Source organism: Tigriopus californicus, chromosome 7 (genome assembly GCF_007210705.1).
Source record: "Tigriopus californicus strain San Diego chromosome 7, Tcal_SD_v2.1, whole genome shotgun sequence".
Lineage (NCBI taxonomy): Eukaryota > Metazoa > Arthropoda > Copepoda > Harpacticoida > Harpacticidae > Tigriopus > Tigriopus californicus.
Window position 1 is genome coordinate 1023698 of NC_081446.1, and position 15105 is coordinate 1038802.

General features: G+C 44.5%; 4 protein-coding genes across 5 annotated transcripts in view; 3 read left to right on the top strand and 1 right to left on the bottom strand.

Annotated features, from left to right (window-relative positions):
- Position 1: 1 nt before the first annotated feature.
- On the bottom strand, positions 2–8330 carry LOC131883252 (TRPL translocation defect protein 14-like). Of its 2 annotated transcripts, none has more exons than XM_059230686.1 (8): positions 8170–8330; positions 2945–4073; positions 2306–2506; positions 1935–2167; positions 1316–1515; positions 1058–1227; positions 860–938; positions 2–785 (listed from the first exon to the last, which is right to left on the bottom strand). In XM_059230686.1, exons 2-8 carry the CDS (start codon positions 3182–3184, stop codon positions 565–567), a joined length of 1344 nt encoding a protein of 447 aa, XP_059086669.1. In that variant the 5' UTR covers positions 3185–4073; positions 8170–8330; the 3' UTR covers positions 2–564. The 2 variants fall into 2 exon arrangements, with proteins under 2 accessions (XP_059086669.1, XP_059086670.1); XM_059230687.1 differs by lacking the exon at positions 8170–8330 and adding an exon at positions 5509–5532.
- Positions 8331–9434: 1104 nt separating this feature from the next.
- LOC131883253 (inositol hexakisphosphate kinase 3-like) lies at positions 9435–11387 on the top strand. Its single transcript, XM_059230688.1, has 2 exons — positions 9435–9875; positions 9959–11387. The coding sequence occupies exons 1-2, from the start codon at positions 9667–9669 to the stop codon at positions 11091–11093; spliced, it is 1344 nt and encodes a 447-aa protein (XP_059086671.1). The 5' UTR covers positions 9435–9666; the 3' UTR covers positions 11094–11387.
- On the top strand, positions 11362–12336 carry LOC131883254 (uncharacterized). Its single transcript, XM_059230690.1, has 5 exons — positions 11362–11502; positions 11564–11712; positions 11778–12026; positions 12097–12152; positions 12222–12336. Exons 1-5 carry the CDS (start codon positions 11408–11410, stop codon positions 12249–12251), a joined length of 579 nt encoding a protein of 192 aa, XP_059086673.1. The 5' UTR covers positions 11362–11407; the 3' UTR covers positions 12252–12336.
- A 322-nt stretch (positions 12337–12658) lies between these two features.
- LOC131883244 (uncharacterized) overlaps positions 12659–15105 on the top strand; it is a 74966-nt gene continuing 72519 nt past the window's right edge. The window contains exons 1-2 of the mRNA XM_059230678.1: positions 12659–12794; positions 13542–13821. Coding sequence (XP_059086661.1) covers positions 12659–12794; positions 13542–13821 — 416 coding nt within the window. The remainder of the gene's footprint in view (positions 12795–13541; positions 13822–15105) is intronic.

Below are 15105 nucleotides of genomic sequence, written 5' to 3' on the forward strand. Positions count from 1 at the left end.
CTTATTTATAAAGTGATTGAAATGTATTTCATGGTCTAGATTGCGACATCAATGCATTCCAATCGTCCAATTTCTTTCCTGGAAAAGGACTACAAAGTGCATTTTTATTGAGTCAAAAAAATGGTGGGTAGAAGACGTGAAAAAAAGATGACATGGATCCGCGAGGCCTAAAATTTAACATATTGTTTCTTTGCCCCATTAGGGGAAGGCAAAGGTATGAACGTACATGAAAATGCACCCAAGAGAAATCAATGGTAACGCCTACAGGGAAATTGTTCTCATTCCACTACAGGTAGCCTGGTGACATGGAGGTTTATATAACATTGATTATATATGTATATGATAAGGAATTGATGTCTTGATCATCAAGCGCAAGGATTGTAGCAGATGAGGAGGGCGTGCTTTGCCTCTTTGAGATTGCATTCGCCTTTACATAGTGTGAGAAGGGGGCGGGACGGGAAAGGAGGGAAAACGTGAATCAAGGGGTTGTGTATAAACGGTTGTCACTTTCTCTGGGATTGATTTTTTGGATGAATTCAATGATCTTTTCTTCCTCTACTTCTTCTATTCTCCTTCGGGAGTAAGGAGTTGACTACCATTGGGACTGGATTGTCGGGACATGCTGGCGTCTAATCGATTCTGGGCCTGTTTGGTCACTCTTTTGACGTCTTCATCCTCATCCTCGTCATCTGACAATCGATGACAGAACTTCTTGTTATTGGCCCAATCATCTCGGAGGGACAAATTGAACATCGAGAAGGCCGAGTCCCCAGTCACATTATTGCCTACGTATATCAAGTCGAAATGCCATTAGGGAAACGTTCCAACATATGTGCTCACCACTCCATGAGGCACTTACCTAAATTGAGGAAAGGAGGCAACCGCTTCAAGAGGTCCTCACCAGTCAAGGTTGTGTAAGTTTCCAGGAGCATCAGGCCCTAAAATAAGACGGAGAGAGGGAGAGGACGACGTTTCTCATTAGAAGTTGTCGTGACGTCAATTGAAATTCAGGAAGATCTTCGTCCTCTTGATGGCTCCCTTCCCTTTATCCACTTACCTTACACCTTCCGTGACAGGGTTCTTTGTAGATATCCATTTGAAAGTACTGATTCTGGAACAAGAAACACCGCCTGGTCTTGTACACGGGGAAATGGTTCGAGTCCTCCTGAGACAAAAGCGTGCTGTAGTCACGGTGAGTCAGGGGGATCTTGACTTCGATCATTTGGCCTGAAACCCAAGAGAGTTGGATCAATACACGCATTATTCTGAGCCAACCAAGGACAACAGAGGCCCCTGCAGAGGCCCCTCCTCATACCTGAGACTTGCTTCCGGATGGTATGCGTGTAGCTCCATTTCCCCTTGCGACCGCGTTTCCGGAGTCGGGATTGCATCATCCTCGAGTTGGTCTGGAGGTAATGGTGGTGGACCGTGAAATCTCGAAAACTGGGAAAGGCATGGTCGCCAGGAAGGGGACCATTCACCACGAACTTGACTTTCTTAGCACCAGATCTCAATCTGAGAGGAAGGGAAAAGAAGAGAGATTAGCTTCCATGTTTAGTCTTGAAGTCGTCAATCCATCAAGAGTTCATGTCGAGCCATGTCTAGAAGTCGGCTCCAAATTACTTAGGCCTACGCAGCTCGAAGCGTCAAATCGTGTCAAGTGGTCATCTGTTACATAATATCACGTGAGACCTCTTTAACGACTTCTTTTGAAGTCCCAGAAGTTACGATAAACTTGATTTCTAATGACCATTTGATCCATCAATTAGCACAATCAGATCAGCCCCAAAGCCCTGGTCAACGATCTTAAAGATCTTAAATCGCCACAAGTTTCAATTATGTCACTTGACGATTCAAAGTGACCGATCATCTCGGGCTTTTTTCCAATAGAAGCTTGAACCTTTTTTTAAACTTTTTTTCGAGCGATGACATACCTGTCTCCCACATCCAAGCCCATACTCCATGCCACTCGCGTAATGAGGTTGTTGATTTTTGTTTCAAAATCCGACGAGTTATCCACAATATCCACATATGGATGTCCCACCCATGCTTCGGCAGCTCGGGTATCACGCTCTCGAGCTTCATCTAACCCTTCGCTTCGGGCAGCATGATGTTCCACCGTGTAAAACTGTTCCGCTCCCTTGGCAGCCGTCACCATATGGATCACCTGTCAAAGAAGGAAGAACACTTGTTGGATTCGAATATTCATTATTTGTCGGTATCTGTTCTGTATAATACAGAAGTTCGAGTACGTTAATGGCACCTGCTTGGTGCCTACTCGTCGCTTTTTTTTTTGCTTTAGTACCTGGTTGTAGCGATTGTCTCGCATTTCGACCTCATCGAGACCCAGTCGGGCTAAGATGCGTTCCCATTGTTCCCGGGAGATAAAAGCTGAGGCATCCATGGTGCCCCGATCACAAATCACAAGCACGTTTCGGTCCGCCACAGCATTGGCCAAGTCGAAGTAGGTGTCTTCCATTTGGATCATGGTCTTCAGCAAGTTTTCCTGGAACAAGATAACATACGTTTTAGGGTGCACGAAACCTCTGTTTGGCATCCGCATGGGACAATATCAGGAGGGGGACCAATTATCGTCAATACAAAATATACTGAAGATTCTTCCACGTGTGATACCTGATGCATCGCATGCTAGCATAATCGTTTTCTTTTTTTTTTTCAATGTGAAACTTTCTTGACATTTAAAGGTACAAAGACTAGATGAAAGCTGGTTCCTTACTAGTTTCAGTTGGATTTCTAGTCCATCAAACATGTGCCAACCAACATGTTACATCGATCTGCATGTCGTACTATAAACGTCAATTACGCTTTCTTTCCCTGATTACTCATTGATGTGCACCTTTTTCTTTAATGGCAACATCAATTTGATCTTAATCACAACATCGGTGGGCATCCAAAAAAAATCCATCTAAAGTGAGCCTCTTACCTGAAACTTTTCCGCCGCTTCCGGACTGAGATCGGCAAAGTTGACTCCTCCAGAAATGAGCACGGTGGCAGTTTCGGGGACTCGGTAGACCTTCCATCCCAGATTCTCGAAGAAGGTAGAGATTCGGGATTGACCCGTGGTCTTGCCACCGCACGGTCCACCCGTGAGCACGAGCTTCCAAATCTTGGTTTTGTTCTGTTCTCGCTGCATGACTGTCTCTAGATCAGTGAGGAGCTTCATTTTCAAACTGGCGGTGAAGATCGAGACGATCTGTTGTCGAAAAAGTACGAGTGGTGGTGGTGGTGGTGATGATGGAACGACCGGACGAACACTTGGAGAAGGAGGAGGAAAGAGATGTTGATGATGGTGTTGATAATAATGAGGAGGAGGAGGAGGAGGAATCCGACTCTGATGAGGGGCACGCGAAAGCAGTTTTCAAAGACAAACAAGGGGGGCAAGATACGATGGACGAGAAACTGGAAATGAGGAGAGCCGAAGAGATGGTGGACGAGGAGAGAGCCGACGAAAATAAGGAAATCAAACCAAAAGAAAAAGGAGTGGGTTCCACACAAGCGCTCATGAACTTGGCCTTGGTAACGATCGCTGGAGAACTGGCGGATCCGTTATGAAAGATGATGAACTTGAAAGGATTCTCTTGACTTCAAAAGCCTTCGTACGTAGTTAGATTTGGCACACCGTCGAGGGATTGCGTCGTATGATCGACATCGATCGTGACTGACTGAAGGGATATGAAGCGCCAACAGAAGCAGAAAGGCCGGTGGAGTCACAGGGTCTTCCGGTCGTCAGTCAGTGGGGAGGGAAATTCATCAAGACTTGTTTCTTTTGCACACACGTTGGTGAAACGAGCACAGACTGGAACAGAGTCTTCTTCTTAAGTGGACCCCTTGGTAAGTTCTTTCCATTCTCTGATCAAGGAGACTGGGAGAGGCAACACTTATTGTCATCAAGTGTTGAACACGATGTGAAATTAATGGAGATAAAGGAAAGGTGGCTTCAAAAGCTCTCGAGACGAGAGCAGTACTAGGTCCCTCTAGTTGTCGGAGGAAGTCTGGAACGACTTAAGGGAACGACGCAAGTTGCGGACCTTGAGACTAAAGCCGACAATGACCTAGAAATGAATAGAGATGACTTGAACCCCTGCCAGATTACAATTGTTTGCGCTTGAGCTTCACCAATCGTTGGCATTCATGGCCTTCCCCAACTTCTTCATTCCTCCCTCAACAAATGACAAAATCAGATTGACAATGAGTTGGCGGCGTTCGACCCCACATGGAAAATAGACAATAGACACAAGAGACATGATGATCTTTGTTCAAAGCGTGAAAGACCTGAACACGCGGGCACGTTCAAATCATTCATGATTGATCACTGATCGGAGAACAGATTTGGTTCAAGCAAGCCTAAGATAAAACTCCAAACATGGGATTGGCTCGGAAATACATCCATTTCCATGAAATTGGCTAAATTTCCTAGTTTCCCCTCCGCTTTTTGTCGTTTCCGAACACATATAAGTAGTAATATGTATGCTACAAGTCTTGACAACGTTTAAACTGGAGTTCAATGATGAGCTTGCTGCTTAAGTTAGGCCCTCAACTATTTCAAACCAATAGTGATTTACAACCTGAAGCTGTGTTCTGCGAAATTGGCAACGATCTCTACCCGGGGCCACAGACTTAAAAGTACCACTTTTGTGTTTTTCTGCCATCATCATTCGCTGAAAAACTGGAATTGTAATATACCCTCTTTTGGCCAAATATCTAACCTACTCAATCTGCACGAACGAGCAACATTTTAAACGAACTGTTTGCAGTTTTGAAATTGGCGCTCGTTTCGGAAAATTAGCGGCATAGAGATGGCTTTCTCTCTTGAACACGAGGGTAGGAGGAAACAATTCAAACAAGCGGGAAACAATGCTTCGGTTGCCAAGGAATAATATGCGGGGCACTGGAGCACCTTCTCAATCCCTATTGGAGCACGACTATTCTAGCCAAGTACGTACGTACGATGACGTGAATAGTGTGTACGGAATGAGCACTTTTGTCTCTGAGGGTGAGTAGTCCAAGCTCGACTTGCCATTCCCGGGAAATCGAAACTTGGCCTGTTTCCAACAGGAGAAAAGTACTGTACGTGTGTACATCGGCACCCATGAGACATGGCGAACATATGGGTATCCTCACGCAATATGTACACTACCACGTGGATCAAGTTCAAATAGGGAGCCAGATATTGAGAGCTTGAATTGGCAAGTTCGCGAGCTTTCGAAGAACACCCACCTACCAACATCAACAACATACACCTCTTTGGAATTAGGTTTCAACAAAAGGTGGATCGCCTCCAATACTCCCGACACAGCACTATAATGTCGGCGAATCGTGTTTCTTAAAAGTGTCCATGTTGTGCTAGGTTTGCAGCAGGGCCAAGTTGAAAATGGACACTTCATTGATCTCCTCTCGAACGAAGAGCAAACCTCAAACCTCCCATCAAGTAATAGGAGGTGGTGGTGGTGGTGGGTACAATTACTCTTGGCGAATCTTACCTCTTACCTCCTTCTTCTTTGCTTTCTTGCCTAGGACAGATTGAATTTCAACCGTTGCAGCGCTTTATACGAGGAGACCCTCGTCGAAGCTATTTATGGTGACAAGACCGGGAGACGAATGAGGACCGTCCGTCCATCGACGATCGCCTCAAGTGTAAGGTCAACGACGTCGGTTCGCCTTCAATCTAAAATTCGGCTCATCTGTCTCTCATGGAAGACCGGGAGAGCCACCGCCGGAGAACGCCGTTCTACGAGTACCTCACGGCCATGCCAACGCATCGGGCTCCCCGCAGAAACGCTGGATGTTATGGACGCCACAACAAAGTGACAACATGGCGAGCTCAAGGGAATTTCTTGAATTTCCCCGAGTTCATATTCGGGTTTTCTTTTTCTGACTTTGATGTTTGAACATAATGGTCGATTCAGATTAGACCTTTGAGAACAAGCTCGTGGAAATGTCGTGTCTCCGAACAAACGATTTGGTAAGAAAGTTGTCCATGGGAATGAAGAGTCATATTTTCATGGCATAACGTTTGTGTAAAAGATCAAATGTCTTGGAATGTCGCTGTTAAGCAAATCGATCAATTTTGACTGAATTGGCGAAAAATCGTCTTCATCTCCCGCTAGACCAACAAATCTTTGCTTACTTACCCTTTGCTAAGTACACAAGGGTTGTTGAAGTCACCTGTCTCAATTAAGTTGTAAACGTCGCCGATAATCTGAGCTGATGGCCTACACTTCTTAGCATACGCATAGTACTTCAAACCAGCCATGATATCATCATGAGCAATTGAATCGTCGTAAGAGTACTTGTCATAGCCATCTATTTTGGACATGCATGCACATGATGAGCTTCCAGAAGACGTATTCGAGACCTCATGGCGTTGCTTTGAGAACTCGTTAACCGAGTTCAAACGGCATCTTGAAAAGTTGTTCAAGAAAAGGTTATTGCGTAGCTCTTTCGATGGCATCCGAGAAGCTTCAAAAAGCAGTATTTGCAAATGAGTAAGTGTTCTTTCCCAGCATCGCCGACCTGTATCTTGTCATCATCATCGCCAGCTAAAGTTAGCTCTATCTACACAAGCCTCTTGCCTCGTCTCAGATGTGTTTATCTTCAAAATTTACGTCGTTGTTCATGAGCTTCAGCAGTTTTTGGGGAAAGCTCCATGAGCAGAGAGGTAGTCGTAATGTCACCACGGTCACACGGTATTAAGGGTATTACTCAGCGTCAAACGATTCGAAACCACCGTGAACCAGTCACAACTGACTAGCTTAATGAGGGATTAGTAGAAAAGTTCATGAATAATTGATGGATGGATTGATGAGTGTATCCCCAAAGGACCAGCGTAACATCCGACTAACCCGTAAGTTCTTATGAGCCCAGTGAAAACCCTGAGTCAATAAATTGATAAGGAAATTGATTCTATATTGTTATTTGATTGAGTTGAGTGACCCTTGGAATGGATTTGAGCGGATGGTCCCCCCCTCCCCCAGACAATTAATCCCTTTTCTCAAAGGAGTCCCTACTAACGGCGTAGGTGTGTAGTAATAAATGCTAAGAGGAGGAATGCAAGGAACTGCTGGTAATGTAGAAAACCAGGGATTGATTGGCAGCTGGCGATTGGTAAATGAGGTATATTTGGAATGTCAAGGAACAAGTCCTAAAGGGACCAAGTGGCGGCATGGGATCATTTTCAAGAATCTAGAGAGCTCTCTTAATGGATACAAGTACACTTGAGCAGAAGTCAAGCACATCTGTTGACGATGGGTGTGTGTCAATCTATCGGCTCAATGGTCAATCTATTATGTTTGTTGCTTAACGTCTCTCTCAACAACTCCAAGGTCCAAAGTAGAGCAAACATTAGGGGCTTACACGAGTCCTGAAAATGACTCGAGTCTCAAGAATCTTTTGACTAAAGTAAAAACAATAACTCGCGAGTCATTTACATGAATTGGCTGATTCTCGAGTGGACGTATCATAAAGATTTAAAAGGAATGAGTTGGATCAATCCTCTATTTGCCGTTGAAATAAACTCATGATAGGAACATTAATTTGGTTTAAAGACATACTAACTATTTAAGGAGAAAAAGCGCAACATTGAAATTATTTGCACACAATATAAATTTGGCCTAAAGTGACGACTCATAAGTCATATGAAATGAATGACTCTTCCAAACTCGAGGTACATGAAAATGACTCGTCCAAAGGCTTTCAAAATCGAGACTGACGAGTCACCTTAATAACTCTTTGAAGCAATTTCAGCAAATACACACTCAAGAAAATGGCGTACGAGTGGTTAATAGTCTCCGAAATAACCAAAGTAAAACTTAAGTTTCTTGACTTGAATGCGTGTGCTAGAAACCCGCTTAGGAAAGAAAAAGACAACTTTCCTTGCCATTCTTGGAATTTCATAAATGATCGATATTCAATATCTCGTGTGACATCCATATCTTTGGTATGCTTCCAGTACCACGCAAAAAAGCGTTTCAAGTGCGATTGTTGCTGATATAAAATCGTGCAGTTCCTTGAAATTCAATATTGACCGTCTTTGATTATCTTTTTTTTGGAGGCCAATAACGCTTGCCAATTTGGCATCGAGCGTTAGATTTTGCTATTTCCTTTGAAATTAGAGCCTTTGAGAGTAAAACGACGAGACACGACTCTTACCTTTCAATATGTTTGAGATGCCCGCCTCGTGGTGGGAATGGAACAGGAAATGAATAAAACGTTCCTTCTTCAACAGCCTCCGAAGATGGAACACGATGACGACGACGGCGACGGCGACGCTCTTGGGGTTGTACACGCCAATCACAAATACCCGCCCGCCCCCCAACTTACTACCCTGAGTCAGGATAGCGTATGAGAGCTCTCCGAGGACGAGCAGCGTGGTCCCGATCCAAGGCCTTGACCACAAAAGCTCATCCTTACGTTTTGAAAAGTGTGCGTGGGCCTGTATTACAAGACCACTCAGACTAGGCCCTGTCTCTCCTCCTCAGAGTGAGTGGGCGAGTGAGTGAGTGAGTGAGTGAGTGAGTGTTGGTCCCGGTGGATGATGAGGATGATGGCCTTTCTCAGATGCACTCAGGATGTTCAAGCCAAGGCGAGCTCAGCCCAATGGCCTTGATGTATGTACTCGTGTGTAGTGAGGGAAGTCTCAAATGGAACACAGTGTGCCAACCCAACGTTTAGCTTCATTGACTTTTGGCAGCACTGAAGACCCCTCAGACTGGGATCACGTCTGATCATTAATATTCGGTACCAATTCAAGGTTGAGAAGGATAGGTTGTGGAGATGTTATGGGATATTCTGAATATATTATTAGATGAACTTTTTGGACTTGATTGATCTCCACCTGAAACATTTTTGTTGTTGTTGGTAACCCTGATTGGAACAAGGAACATCTATCGATAGGGAACACAACAGTACTGGGTTAGCTTTCCCTTTTCGTACCGTGTGGAACGTGTAATTTAGTAAAAGTAGTAGATGTTTGTAGCTTGGCCGAAAGGTGCTACTTTTCTGATAATTTGCTGTCACAGATGGCGCCACATCTCGGGCCTTTCATAGTGATGTAAAAGTAGGGGGTCCTGACGACCGGGTTGGAAACCAGGGCCAGGTCGGCAAATTTCTGCCAAATTTCTTTCTTATGGTATCTTACAATACTCTGATATTGCGACAGACTCTCTCATCATTCCATTCCACCAAACCTATTCGTAACTAACATTTCACATTGGAGCAAGCAAAATTCGATCCAACTTCTTTACGTACCCCTAAACCATTTTCAAGTTTCAACGAAACTTATCATCAATTGACCATGAGCTGGAATTCAAATATGAGTAGTAGTTGTTGTAATAAGAAAATTGCAATATAGTCTGAATGCATACCACATTCATAGATGTATCAGTGGGGAGGGAACTTTGCTCCCTGGATGGCAGCAGTAATATTGACATCTGTGACGTCACCTCCTTGCGTTGATCGTCCATGATTGGCGACTTCCAACATCAGAGTGCTTCAGATTACCTCCTGACTCGCTCACCCAAACCCTCAATAACTTGGAGACCTCGCGGAGCAGGACAACACTTGCCAGTAAGGTGATGTGTGAGGCGGTGCCTCCCACCACGATATCCTGGGAAGGTCCTCGTGTCCTGTGAAGAATCCCTCCCAACCATGGCGCATCCCGACCCTCGTCCCAGTCCTTCGAAGCCCGAGGATCGTCGTCCCTCGCCCGCGTCATCCCCCAATCAAGTCCAATTGGAGCCTTTCGTCCATCAAGTGGGTGGGCACTTCCCCATGGTGTGTCTGGATGCCTCCATTGTGTGCAAACCCCTCAATGAGCGCGAACATCGCTTCTATCTCAGTGTGCCATATATGCTCAGGTGAACAAAGATGAACCTGGCTTGTTGATTTATTAAACTAGTGTAAGATGGAGGAAGTAAAAGTATCCGATTTTCCATTGTAGAGCTATCATTCCGGGGTTTGAGGGTACGATGGAAATCGAGGCCTCGGAGGATGAGGATGGGTATATAACTCTGCGGGGGAATCCACCTCCGGAATACATACAGAAACAGCGACGAAGGAACCGAATTAGTCAGATCCGCCGATCCGATCGCATTGGTGGCGAGGCCAAGGACTCGACTCCGGCCAAGGATCCGCCTCATTATCGCTTGAAGCGGAAAGAGTCGTTGGAAATCGAGCCAGCCCTCTCCCATGACGACGAGAGCGAGTTGGATGAATCCGGACTTCGTCGCAAAAGCAGCTCCGAGTGTTCTAGCCAAGGACCCGAGTCCTCGGGGACCGTGTGTGGCACCCAAGAAGAGGCCTTTTGTAATCCATGGGCCCTGAAGTGTCATCGAGATCACTTGAAAAAACTGGGCATCCTCAAGTCGAGTCAGTCTGAGGACCCCGAGGGTCCTGCCGGTCGAGAGCATACCTCTTCGGAAGACATTAGTACGGCCTCGAGCTCATCCTCAGCCTTTGTGGCTTCGAAGGCCAGCAAGAAAACCAGTCGCTCCAATCCTCAGCTCTATCTGTTATTGGAGAACCTCGTGAGTCGCTATCGGCATCCGTGCGTGTTGGACTTGAAAATCGGCACCCGACAATACGCGGACGATGTGAGTGCGGCCAAAAAGCAGCGAAAGATTGCCAAGGCCGAAAATAGTACCTCGTCCACCCTTGGCTTGCGACTGTGCGGGATGCAGGTGTACAAAGCCAAGAACGGTCGGTATGTGTGCCATAATAAGTACTTTGGACGTACGCTCAACAACCAGGGATTGAAAAGCACCATCGAGGAGTTTCTCATCAACGAGGAGACCGTACGGATGGATATCGTGGATCGACTTTTGGATAAGCTAGAGCGGATGCGAAAAATCATCACGTCCTTGGAGTCGTTCCGATTCTACACGAGCTCACTTCTGATCACATACGATGGATACGGGTTGAACAAAATTGACTTGAGAATCATCGACTTTGCTCATTCGACCCATAAAGACTTTGAGGACGCCGTGGTTCACAAGGGTCCGGATGATGGATTCTTGTTCGGATTGAACAATTTCTTGGGTATACTCGCTGAAATCCGAAAGAAGGCCGTGATTTAACTCGTGGGAAAAAAACCCTGGTTCCCAAAGTTTGGGAACCGCACACATTGATTACTTGGTTTGCCATAAGTTATCCGCTCACTTGAAAATCAACTAGACCAAAAACGAAGGCAAACAGAAGAGACGTGATTGTCAGATAGTTTCCCCTGCTCTCTTTCCCTCACCAGTGCAATGATATCGTGTCCCATTGATACGAGAACCTTTCCTGTAACCAAATACAACCTATATGTGTTGCCACGCTCCTTCTAGACAAAATGATCCCACTTAATGCACTAGTCATGATCTTTTTTTTTTTCAGATAACTAGACTAAGATATGGCTGGTGATGAGGAGAAAAAGGCTCCTTCATCGGGACGAATTCTCAAACCCGTGGATATCCCGATATACGGATTTCCAGAGACCCCCAAACCGTGAGAAGGAACAATCTGTTCTTGGGAGTGGTTAGTAAACCAAAATTTAATCCCGTTTTAGCCAGTTAAAAGTGGTCGAGTCCGAGCCCGGATGGATCAAATCCGCCTTCACCGCCATTAGATTGAGTCTCAGGGAAGTCACCGGTCCTTTGGGAGACGTGCAAGACAAAGTAAACCACATTTATGAAACGGGCGTGGCTCATTCCAAGGGTATCCATTGATTATAATTTCGGAATATTTCTAAGGAATGGGTTCTCAAAAGCAATAATTTTCAGGAGCCTACAATGATTTGATGGAAGAAGACAATGGAGCCGCCCGTTTAGGTGTGATTGCTGCCGGTGGCTTATTGGGCTACACCGTGGGCGCCTTAAGAGGACGTCTGTTCAAGAAGCTGTTCTATTCCACCTTGGGCTTCGGTGGATCTGCGGCCGTCTGTTACCCTCAAGAGGCCAATGCTTTGAGTAAGGAGGCCTTGGATGAAGGCCGCCAAATCGGTCTTATCGCTTACAACTTCGTCACAGGAGGTAGGCTAGATCTGTATGTACATGAAATTGATTTAGTTGTTCACCGGTATTCCTATTTCTCAACTTATAGTGGAACCGGAGTCTTCCAAAGTGGATATTTCTCTCTTAACCGAGGAAGACAAAAAGGTGTGTTTGAGTGATCCGTATGAAATGGCATGAATAGCATATTCATGCGCGTTTTTGTTTTCTTTCCAGGATCTTGAATCAGTCCCATCCAAGCAGTGAAGCAAGAATGTCGTGATTTTAGTGCCTTCAGGCAACATAATAAAGAGTAAAAAAAAGATAATAGAAAAGAATTATTCTACCTTTGGTCATGACTACTTTTACACGCGCAAGCGCCGAACGGAATCAATGTACTCTGGTGACAACTTACCACGGTCTAAATGGGAATTATTCAAGCATTACGGAACTACCGCCGGCGTGTGCCATCCTCGTTCCTTACAGCCAAATTTCAGTTGCTAAATTAGTCTAACTCCATTGAGTTCGAGAATTCATTTCTCACGCAACTGCGTCATCCCTCCGAGGAAAGTGACAGTGATTAGTTCAAATTCAAATTTGGTCAGATGATCAAGTTTTATTCATACTTATGTAGTATTGCCTGAGTGGTTGTGATTGTTAGTGGTGTTAAAACAATGTGGACCAGGAAAAGTGTGAGACAATTGAAAGCAAAAAATGACCCGAACAACAACAATAAAGCAAATAGATATGCGAGCCAAATGGCCGCGCGTAGTGTTAGTCTTCCCAGAAAAGCGGCGAGGAAAATGCAAGGTATGCACATTTCAATTTTGACCATTTTCATCGACAAAATGGTATTCTAATGAGGCTAGAAACGAAGCAATTAATCAAATTCCAAGGTTATGCAAAAGAAGAGAAACAGATGTTGAAAACTGATTTTTAACCCAATGGAGGCTTGTTAAACTCAGGTTATTCCAGGGCGCCCTCGGGCAATGGTGTCACCATACTTGGATATTTTGATGCAAACTGTCTGGTGTTTGGCAAGCCTTTCGGACACTTTTATTCTAAAACTTGTCTACTTTTAGACACTGGTCCAAAGTTGTTCAGAATGACAATAATATGACTGGAATAATCCTCTTCCGCCCTGCAACAGCTTCTTTTTATGACAAGCAATTTCCAACTTCAAATTCTGGAGAAACTCCTTGAGCTTGGATAGTAGATAATCCAGCCAGAGGAGCAATGACTAAAGGGCGCAAATCGGGGTAAACCTTCATCACATCTTGTCATCTTCCATTTCCTGTTTCTTTTATCGTTCATAATTTTCTCTCCAAGTACGTGAGGCCTACAAAAAAAACAATCAATCCATCAAAACTAGGCAGTCAAGCTCATTTTTTCGTGTCCATGGAGTATTTAAAAACACCACACACCAACTTGTCGACATTTTTTCTACATTTCAAAATGGTCACTCTTTCATTGTCTGTTTCGAACATTTGTCAAATCAGGATCATCAGTTTGTCTCAAGAAACTTCACGCTTATCCTGACGATCTTTTTACTTCTAGAAAGTCGATTTTTCGACGATTCCCAGGATCCATACATATCTTTACCTGCTCCGCCCTCCCCGAATCTCAGCACGAGGGAAAACATGTTGCGCCGCCTGGCAGCCAATAAAAGTGTTCGAATATCTCATGGCGAAGGACCTCAAATGCTTATGAAGTACTTTGAGATCCGCCAACCCATGGATAATGGCAAGGCTTTTGGTGCAGAGGTGGCACCTACTTTGGGACAAGGGGCTTGGGCTAAAAGTGGATACAAACCTACTATGTTGAGACCAGATTGGAGGTAAGACTTTCTTTTCTTGGGGATTCTACCGACTTGTTTGGTTACAATGGTCATATGTAGCTTTAAATCTTACACCCATAAGATGTTTATTTAACTTATTTTGCCTGCAAATTATTTTGTATTATTTATTACTTCATACTAGAACGAAGTCATTCGTATCGAACGTACACTGAAAGTATATGAAATATTCTCATCTGTATGGTATTTGAATGCATCTCCTCGTTACTTTATCATTTTTATCCCTCCAATATCTTTTTAACTCAAAGGAAATAAAACTTAATCATCTTCCCTGGTGTGAGGAAGTGCTGCTCTTAAACTAGCAAATATCAAATTTGACCATGACAGAAGAACATAATAAGCACTTCCGAACGGGAGAAAAATTGTACGGACACTTATGTAATGTGGACCTCGCCGTGGTTTGTGTTCAAGTTCGATCTGAAAAAAATATGCACAGAAGATTGGTTCCATGTCTATGGCTTTAGGGCAAAGGTATCAAAATCCTGGGATGACGCACAATTTCCCACGACTTCGAGCACGCAATTGAATGAATGTTCAGGAATTGCCGAATCACATTCAAGAGTTGAATGAAAAGAGTTCCTAATCTAGGGAGCTTGCGCTTTTTTTTAATCATACTGCAGTTACATAAAAACAAGAGAAAAGATTTCTTTGCTGAATTTCGAGAGTCCGTGATGAAACCCGAGTTATCGTCAAAGTTCATCTTGTTCCGTTGCGAGCTCATGTTTTTTTCCCGGCGGTGTAATAGAAACGAGTCGTTGCCATAATGAGAGTCATTCATTTCACTTTTACCTCGACATTTTGGGCGGAGCGTGGTTTCTGAGAAGCTTGGGTGGATTCCGCATCCAGCATTTGAGGCCTTCGTGGCGTTGAACATGAGAACAATTCGCTTGACACTGCCGAGAAAATAACCTCAAGCAATCACCAACCCCATCGTTCACAGCGGCTTCTGAGCTTCTGGCTTAGTTGTGAAATGAATCCAACAACTCCTTCCATGAATAATTTGACGACGCGAACTTCATTCTCAGGGATTCGGAATGGTTTCTTTTGTAAGAGGTAGAAACGAGAAGTCATGGCCTATTTGTAGGAGGTCTTTCGTTTCCAAAGAGTGTGCATCCATCCTGTGTGGGTGGGTTTTTATGGGTGGAGAAACCTGGCCCGTCGGGGTCTCCGCTATTGATTCGGAGCCTCTTTGTGGATGAACGGAGGCATCCCGTTGCGGCTTCTGTTACAAATATTTATGCATTGAATGAAGAAGCCTCAGCCCGA

Coding starts and splice junctions, on each gene's coding strand:
- LOC131883252 (XM_059230686.1), bottom strand. CDS start 3,184: ATGAAGCTCCTCACTGATCTAGAGACAGTCATGCAGCGAGAACAGAAC. Junction 2,168..2,305: donor GAGACAATCGCTACAACCAG/GTACTAAAGCAA, acceptor CTTCTTTGACAG/GTGATCCATATGGTGACGGC. Junction 786..859: donor GCCTCCTTTCCTCAATTTAG/GTAAGTGCCTCA, acceptor TGATATACGTAG/GCAATAATGTGACTGGGGAC.
- LOC131883253 (XM_059230688.1), top strand. CDS start 9,667: ATGGCGCATCCCGACCCTCGTCCCAGTCCTTCGAAGCCCGAGGATCGT. Junction 9,876..9,958: donor AGTGTGCCATATATGCTCAG/GTGAACAAAGAT, acceptor TTTCCATTGTAG/AGCTATCATTCCGGGGTTTG.
- LOC131883254 (XM_059230690.1), top strand. CDS start 11,408: ATGGCTGGTGATGAGGAGAAAAAGGCTCCTTCATCGGGACGAATTCTC. Junction 11,503..11,563: donor TTTCCAGAGACCCCCAAACC/GTGAGAAGGAAC, acceptor ATCCCGTTTTAG/CCAGTTAAAAGTGGTCGAGT. Junction 11,713..11,777: donor GGGCGTGGCTCATTCCAAGG/GTATCCATTGAT, acceptor AATAATTTTCAG/GAGCCTACAATGATTTGATG.